We start from the raw sequence: 9,294 nt of genomic DNA, 5'->3' as shown, positions 1-9,294 counted from the left end.
GCCAAACTAGTGTATCTATGTTTTAAAATATCAGAAATATTGCACTTTTCTAGCTGGCTACTGTATTTACAGTCCTTGTTTGTTACACAAGATTTTTCAACAATCTCATTATCATCTCAGACAGGAATACAAAGAAAAGTAACACCTCGGAACAAATTAGGTAGCACAGCTGCTTCCATTAACATTGGGTGATGATAGAGTTCACCTCCTCCTCCTTTCTTCACAGTGCTCAGATAATGCTGATATACAAACAAGTACTGTATGTTATGAGGCAGTCTATTGCTGATAATTTCATTGTGTCTGTTTATAAGAACAGAAACAAGGAGTCTCATAGTAGGCCTAATAGTCAGTGTGAAAATTGCAATTTTTTTCCCTTTACCTTTTCGAATAGTGATACAAATAAAAAAACATTTTATTTATTTTACTCGCTTACACATTCCCTATCAGTATGTCTTTGGAGTTTGATAGGAAACCAAAATACCCAGATGGAACCCACACAAACATGGGGAGAACATACAAACTCTCCTTACAGATGTTGTCCTTGGTGGGGATTTGAACCCGGGACCCCAGCACTGCAAGGCTGCAGCGCTAACCACTGAGCCACTGTGCTGCCCTTTAGACAAAATGTGATTAAATATGTAAAAAACACAATTTAACATAAAGAGAATGTGTCATCAGAAAAGATCTTACTTTATAAATCAGGCTAAATTTAACCCCTTAATGCTCCATTATGTACTATTACATCATGGACTGTGTAAGAGACTTTTGAGCAAAGGACGTGATTCACAGGGCAGATATCAGCTATATTACATAGCCAACATCTTCTTTTAAGGGGAATCTGTCACTAAGTTTTTGCTATCCCATCTTAGAGCAGCATAATGTGAGGGCTGAGACTCTGATTCCAATGATGTATTACTTAGCGGCCTGCTTGCTACAGTTTTGATAAAATCTCTGTTTGATCTGCTACAGATTTACCAGTTTTTTAAATGCTGAGCTCTGTATAACCCCATCCACTCCACTTCTTGGCATCTTTGTTTGTACACTGTGCATAGGCAGAAAGCTACCCGTCAGTGGTGGGGTTGAGGCTATACAAAGTTCATGAATATTGAAGATTACATGTCAGAAAATGTACTAGTCCTCAAATGACACTCTCCTGCTGATAAAATAGTGATTTTTTAAAAAAAGAGTAAACAGTCCAGTGAATGACATATTGAATCAGAGTCTCTGCTCCTACATCAGGCTTTTCATAGATTAGATGCAAAATCATGGGGTCAGATTATTTTTAACAACTATCAAAACTATTGATAATTGCTGTTGTTATCTTACATGCTGTTGTCAATCACTGACAGTGGCATTTAAGTGCCACGATACCGGTCGGAAGTTTGTTCAGCTAGCCATTGGACATCAGTGATGCAGTAGCAAGGAGCCCATTGATTGCTATGACCACCTGCTGAAGTCTTCTGTGCCTGTCATGTGGTTCCTCCTTTTCTCCTATGATGTCCAGCCTGTGGCTAGGGGTCATAGGAGACTAAATTTTTCTGAAACATTTTTTAAAAATGACAATCACCCATCTTTTCCCCAGCTAAAAATAAAGAAAAGAAAACATTAAAGAATCATTTTGTCTGTTTATTTTCACTGCAAATGTAATGCTTTAAAAATAAGTCTTGGGAGGAAATGGCAGCAACAGACTTTATGTTTCCCTGTCAAAATCTTTCTTTTACACAAAAGTGTGCTCGCTCTTAGGCCGGGGTCACACTTGTGAGAAACTCACACGAGTCTCACATGTCAGTACTTGGCACTGCCGCCGACACTGGGGCCGGAGCACTCAGCTGCATAGAAATACATGCAGCCGCACAATCCGGTCCTGAGTGCTGGTGGCAGTGCCGGGGATTGAGATGCGAGATTCGTGCGAGTTTCTCACAAGTGTGACCCCGGCCTAAACAAGACAGTCCAAGCTCAATGTTATCTACTAGTAGCTCGTTGATATTTCATTTGGGAGTGTGTGGTCATTGTCACATGATGGGCCGCCTTCCTCACAAGCCAGGGCCCAGGAAAGTTTCCCCAAATTGTTGTGAGATCAAGAACCTTGACTTTTCAAAAATGATGAGAACATGCTTGATCTATGCATCCAAAAAGTTAATCGTAGGACAACTTGAATTTGTATTAAAAAAAAATGCAAAAATGTTATATATGTACTGCATGTAAACATATTGTTTTAAATAATGAACCATAATCATTTCTGTATTTCAAGTTATGGTGGTTATTTTTTGGTGGACATAAAAACATATTGTGGTAATAAAAAAATGTGTTTTGTCATATGTCTATTTATCTATCTATCTATCAATTATCTATCTATCTCTATCCATCCATCCTATCTACCATCTATCTATCAATCTAAGTATCTATCTATCCATCCATCCATACTTCTATCTATAATATATCAATCAATCAATTAATCTATCTATCTACGTATCCATCCTTCTATCAACTTTCTATCTGTCTGTCTAACAATCTCTGTATCTACCATATCTATCTGTTTTCTTTTATATTTCCAAAAAAGTGTTTTTCATTTCATAACTTAATATATAAAAGTAGAAAATGCTTATTATTTTTATATTCTAAAGGATAAAATATCTAGTCTATCGTGAAATTAATTAAAGTTGTCTTACTTTGCTATAATTAGAATTGAGAAAATATTAACCAATACACGGTAGCTTACACAGCATGTAATTATTACTGTCCGGCTGATATATTTTTCCCTAATAATGACTTATTCTCATTTTCTCCAGGATATAGACCTGCGGCTAACTGGATTTGATTTATAAGAAGGCAATGTGCAGTAAATGGCAGTTCCTCTGATATTGCTACTATGGAAAACAGTATTGTCAATAGAATGTAGCCTGATAAATAGCGCTTAGTGAAGATGCTGCTTCAGTGAGTGCGAAATCAATGGAAGATTCTTACTGCGTGAAAACCCTTCAGAGATTTTCCTGGCAGGATCACATGTAACAAATCTGATACATTTTCTTCGATTGCCCTGTTTTACACTAGTGGATACAAATAACATTGCTTTCCTGTGCAACTAATGTGGGACTATGGCATTTCCAAGGTCCAAACGACTGAACGGTTTATGGAGAGTAGCAAGGTTGCGTCTGCTACCCATGGGATTGGAAGTCATGTTTCCTTTATGCGTATTTGGATTTTTACTTCACATTACAACTGTACACTCTCAAAAACTGGATGATGTGGACCCCATGGTTACAACAACATATGGCAAAGTGCGAGGCATTAAGAAGGAACTAAATAATGAAATACTAGGGCCTGTTATTCAGTTCCTTGGTGTTCCTTATGCTGCTTCTCCAGTAGGGGAACGACGTTTCCAGCCACCGGAGCCTCCAACAACTTGGGGAGATATAAAAAATGCCACCCAATTTGCACCGGTTTGTCCCCAAAACATCGTGGGAGGCAGGCTTCCTGAAGTCATGCTTCCTGTCTGGTTCACCAACAACCTGGATGTAGTTTCTTCCTATGTGCAAGACCAGAATGAGGACTGCCTGTATTTAAATATATATGTTCCAACTGAGGATGGTGAGTTACATGCGGAAACAAAAACCAATGAGATTTATTTTCTTTGAATTTTTTTGCTTTCTTCGGTTCTAACCATATTAATCCTGTATATAGGTTGCATGCCTGATTAGTTGTTAGCATGCTGGCTTTTGATGTGCATGATGCTCTTATGTGTGTGATCCCGTTTTTGTACTCATGTCTACACTCATGTTCTCCTAAGGCACGGGTATTACAATGGAAGGTCTTTCCTCTCTCCTACCTGCCCATTGATGATACATTCTCCTCCATTTGCATGTGCAGGCGCCACAGCGTTGGAAGCATAGCCAAAGGCAGAGCTAGGTAAACGGTGTTGCATGCTCCTACTCTCTGTCATGGAGCTCCATGTTATTTTTTAGTTTTTTATTCATTTTTCAGTAAAAAGAATATCCAAGGAATGTGTCCGGAAACCCGGCAAGAAAATATGTAGAAAAGGAGGTATGTATTACAGCCACAGAAAAAAACCCCAGCAATAAACAAATGGAAAATGCTAAGGAGAGTAGGGGTCAGGAATCTAAAATATTATTATTATTATTATTATTATTATTATTATTATTATTATGGAATAGCTTAGGTCTCTGTACTGACATTATAACAAAATATTATCATAGTCAACACAATTGGATTTGTCTAAATCTACTCTCATTCTTGTAGAAATTGTTAGATGAAGGCAAATGAAAGATCTTCCTTGCTTATTATATCACCAATACTTTAATTAGTTTTATTAGGGGCTGTATGCACAAGATCATGCAGTTAGGCTGGGTTGAAACAAGTATATTTAGTATATTTCTTGGTCTTTACAAGGACCGCCATGCCCGTATTGACCACTGGTCTCTTGATCCGAACTTACAATCTCATATATCTACGAAGCTTTAATTTGTATCGGGAGACCCATGATCAGTTCGGGCTTTCCAGGCCATATAAAGACCAAGAAATACACATATGTGAACCGAGCCTTGCAGGAAACTATACTTATGAGACCTAGTTGCTTACATGGTTAACTATAATTTTTAAGTGGCCTATTTCAGTCTTCCATAAAGATCTAATAGGTTTAGGTAATATACTCAGTATATTATTGTCAAAGCTTAGAGAAATGCTTAGTTCACTTTGATTTCTCCAGATATTTAAGCCTTACTTTATTAAAGCAATTAGGACAGGAAACGCTTTGAAAAGCCACAATTTTCCTTGTGGAGAGTGGTATGCGTGGCATGACAGTGTGAGGAGGCTTTTAAGCCATAAAATTTTCTTCTGGGAATTTAAATATGCACATTCTTCAGAGAAATATAGGACTAGAATTTCAATGCCACCTAATGAAAGTAGTAATGTTAAAAATCATTATCCGTGCATTAATATGAGTTTGATTTGGATTCTGATTTGGCTTTTATTCTAAGTCATATGGCAAGGTTCGTTAAAGGGTCGATATTGACTTTTAGGATTATTACTTCCAGGAGTTAGCAGTACAGGTCTAGTCCTCTTCCTTTCTTTAGAGGCAATTTGCATCTTTAAAAGTCCCAAATTTTTTGCACCATTCCAAAGTTGTGAAAGAATTTGTTTGCACCTAGTAATAGTTCTCTGGCTATTCTGGAGGACTATCATATGTCAGTTATTGCTAAATGGCCCAGTACTAAGCATGGTGGAATAGTTATAATATTTTTAATATTTGTAATAAATGTAGCATTTTTACCATTTAATCCACTATAGTCAGTGATATATATTTTCAATTGTGGATTTCAACTACACGGTTAGGTGGCCATCGGTGGTATCCCAAAGCTGGCTAAAGGTGGCATAAAAAAACCAATAGTCACAAAATTTGTGATATTTGATACAATTTTATGGCACATTTTTGGCAAGTAACTTTTGATTAATAAGGACCTTAAAGTACAAGGGTATGTGCATACTTTAAGTATTTTATGCGGTTTTGTCGCATTTTTTCTGCTCTGTTTTGTCAGAAAAACGGAAGGGTTAACAAAGTGAATGGGATTTCTGAAGTCATGTCAATTCTTTCAGCATTTTTTAACTCTTTCAAATGAATAGGGAAAAAGCGCAATTAAAAAATATATGCAAATAACCTGAAATATGGGTAAAAAAATGTAAAGAAATAAGGCATGTAGTTTAAGGAGCATTTTTCTTACCAAGAGACAAAGAATTTGTGCTGAAATTTCTGCTGTAAATACTTAACACATGCACATACCTTTAGGCTATGTACACATGCTGCATTTTTGCTGAGATTTTTTGCTGTGCTTTTAAAAGTTGCTTTTTATGGTTTCAGCAAAAACTTTTAGATTTCAAAAATCTCATTCACACGTTTGTTGTTTTTTTCCTAACTGAATTGGAAAACTGTAACATTTTTGAAGTCTGTAGAATGGCAATTCTTTCATCGTTTTCCAGCATGTTTTAAAGTAAACCTGCACCTTGAAAATGACATCCATGTTGAAAATGACATCCATGTTTTAGAGCAGGGGGAGCTGAGTAGGCTGATAAATAGTTTTGTGAGAAAGGATTTGGTGTAACCTGGGTTTTATCCATTTAATCTTCTGCTTTCCCAGGATTTTGGGTCCAGTGTGCGGTCCCATCAGTGACAGACAGCTTTCTTTGTACAAGTGTGAATACAGAGGTACTGTAGCTGTCAATCACTAAAAGGACCGCCCACTGGACCGAAAATCCCAGAAAAGCAGAAGATTTAATGATGAAAAACAAGGTCTTTCTGAATCTTTTCTCCCCAAACTATATATCAATTTGCTCAGTTCCCTCTGCTATATATCATGATGCTTGCAGACTAGATTTTTCTAATGGTGACAGGTTCCCTTTAACTCACAGATAGTATTGAGAAAATACAAAAATGTAAAAATGCTTAGTTGCATTTTTACAATATTTTAAGTATTTTTGGAGAGTAAAGCTAAGTTTATCAGACGTGCTGTAGAGAAGTCACACAAATCATGTGGTCAAAAAAGTGCAAAAACACCATGAAACACCGAAAAATGGGTGATTTGAATGCAGAATTTTTACTGCCAAGAGAGTATGTTTTGGCTGCTGAAAAAAAGCTGAAAAAATGCAATGTATGAACATTACAGTTCTGGCATATTGAAGTCCTTATGGGTGTATGTTATTGATTCAAGGGCACTCTGTGCTTTCATGAGACACCATATCCTTCAGTGATGCATTGCAATAAATCATGGGTAGAACATATATATCTGGAGATACACAATGTTACAGTATAGGTCTATAGCAGACTGTCCATGTCAAGTTACAAGTATTTGCAATTCAGATCCATAAAATCTCTGTATTTAGTATTTCTGTTTTCCATCTTCTTATGTCTACAGAACTATTGGTCTACTGCAGAATGTTATAGAAAACAGTCTGTGATATGGAGATAAAGTCCAATGTTTACCACTCTAGTATAACATCTGTCCATCTTATTAAAGGTAATCTGTCACCGGAAGTTGGTGGCCTATTTAAATGGCCTGTGTCCTGTCCAATGGGCGGTGATTCTTCTTTTTTTCTCCACCCCATCTGTGGCCCCCATCCATGATCTTTTCTGGAATTCTAGTTGTTCTACTCCACAGTTTGCGCGTGCGCAAAGCAATCTTGCTTCGCGCATGCGCAGTATGCTTTGCCCAACTGCGGGCAAAGCCAAAAATCATTACTGCGCATGTGCCGGTACACTATATCCCTGAACACAGCAAAATACTTCCGGGACATAGGCCGCCAACTTCCGGTGACAGATTCCCTTTAATAAGCTGGACAGATGTGATACTAGAGTGGTAAACATTGGACTTTATCTCCATATCACAGATTGTTTTCTATAACATTCTGCATTAGACCTATAGATAAAAAGAAGGACCGGATACAGGCCATTTACATAGGCTGCCAACTTCCGGTGACAGATTCCTTTTAAGGATACTTCTCTGTGAGGAGATGACTGGTAGTTGAGAATCTGTATGCAAACCCCAAAATATAAAGCATGCCTAGGATCACCATAAGGGATCAGAAGGTTAAATGCTTAGAAAATATATTGAGTAGCAATAAAAGAACAAACAGATGTTGACATTAAAAACCCCAAGGCAACACTTGTTGGGCACATGAGAAATCAGATCACTCAAATATTCTTTTTCTTGTTTTGGACATAAAATCCCAACCAGGTGGCTTCTCACCACCTGAGCAGGGACATTTCAAGGTCAAGGTTTGACCAGATGATTAACTGTATACCTCGTAAAATAATGATGGCAGGTACAATAGTGCCTTTCAAAAAAATAAAAGCTTTAATTTTTTTTCCTAAAGTAAAAAGCTAAAAACATTTCACTCAAAACCTTTATTAATGGGCTTGCCATGAGTATCAGCCTGTAAATAATTACTAGGGACAAACAATCGCAGATTAATTGCTGGATGAATGAACGTGAACCACAAGTAATGTGCCTGCTTTTAGTTCTATAAGCAGAGAAATACATCATGGTTCACTAGTTTCACAATGTAATTAAAAAAAAGGGCTTTTAATTTTTATTTTGTTTGGACGTATTTGAAATGATTTGTGTCATCAATAATTAATGTGGCATTCCAACATTTAAAATCTTATGAATAAAATGATATACTGGCATTGTAATTGGCATATCAAGTAGCTGGTGCTCCGTATAATTGTGTTAGATGTATCTAGTGAATGCTGATGGGTCAATTATGTCACTGTGAGATATTTGTCATAATTATGTTGTCTAATACAAGGGTATAGGACACATTTAGAATCTGTTCTTTATTTTTCATTTGGGTTTATAAGCAGAAAATGGCTGTTCAAACCAAGCACAGGTTCTCAGTGCACCCATGGCATGGCCATCCAGCTCAGTTCACCTTTCCACTTACTTGTTTTCCATTTAGCATTGTCTTTCTCTGGAACCTGTAAAGAACTGTCAATCAAGAAAGAAGGGGTTGGGGATAGATGGAAACAAGGAAGTGGCTGGTGCACTGAACTGTTTCGCCATGCCAAGGGGGAACATTTGCTAGGTTTGAACATTCATTTTGTGTGGACTGACCCCATTTAAAGCACTATGTCTAAAAACATATTCCCCACTGCCCTGGCATAGTTTGCCAATGACATTTCAGAAAGAGTTTAAAGCTTCACAAGGCCTTTAACAGGGGTTTTCTTCTACTGATATTTCTTTCCTATCCACAGGATAGCTAATTAATGTATGAGATGGGCGCTTGGGCCAATTTCTGGGACAACTGAGGTCCCATAAAGCAATTTGTGAATGGAGCAGGACTTGGCTATCCTTGGCAGTCACATACAGCCTATGCTCCATTCATTGCTTATGGGACTGCCAAGGATAGTCAAGCAAGCTTCTTTCAACAAATCCCTAAACTCTGAATGTAGCAGCACTCACTGCTTTGTTCACACATGGCACTAGATCCCCCTTCTCATAAACTGTTGGGGTCTCTCTCTCATACATTTATTTTTGGATACGTTTTAAATGTATTTAATGGGAAACCCCTGTAAGTAACACAGTGCAGCAATGACACTCATACATTATGGTTGCCTACCCCAAGGTCTCATCTGAATAAGAATGTAACCATGTGTATCAGGTACATAAAATATTCAGGCATTTGGATGTAATCCCAGGCATGTGCCGCGGCTCATCTGAGCAGCTCTCGCAATCAGACAATAGGATCAATACTCTCATGCACTTGAGATATGCACATTGGGATCCA

General features: G+C 37.5%; 1 protein-coding gene across 3 annotated transcripts in view; it reads left to right on the top strand.

Moving 5' to 3' along the window:
* Nucleotides 1–2,793: 2,793 nt before the first annotated feature.
* The window catches only part of NLGN1 (neuroligin 1), a 762,223-nt gene continuing 755,722 nt past the window's right edge, over nt 2,794–9,294 (top strand). For 2 of the 3 annotated variants that reach the window (XM_073578828.1, XM_073578827.1), the window contains exon 1: nt 2,794–3,588. In XM_073578828.1, coding sequence (XP_073434929.1) covers nt 3,096–3,588 — 493 coding nt within the window. In that variant the 5' untranslated portion in view covers nt 2,794–3,095. Of the gene's footprint in view, nt 3,589–3,981; nt 4,042–9,294 lie in introns of all 3 variants that reach the window. The other variant, XM_073578825.1, reaches the window with a different exon arrangement.

This window comes from Dendrobates tinctorius, unplaced genomic scaffold (genome assembly GCF_039654945.1).
Source record: "Dendrobates tinctorius isolate UK_male_01 unplaced genomic scaffold, ASM3965494v1 ptg000060l, whole genome shotgun sequence".
Taxonomy (NCBI): Eukaryota; Metazoa; Chordata; class Amphibia; order Anura; family Dendrobatidae; genus Dendrobates; species Dendrobates tinctorius.
Note: the sequence above shows the minus strand (reverse complement) of the source record. Positions and strands in the feature narration are given on the sequence as shown.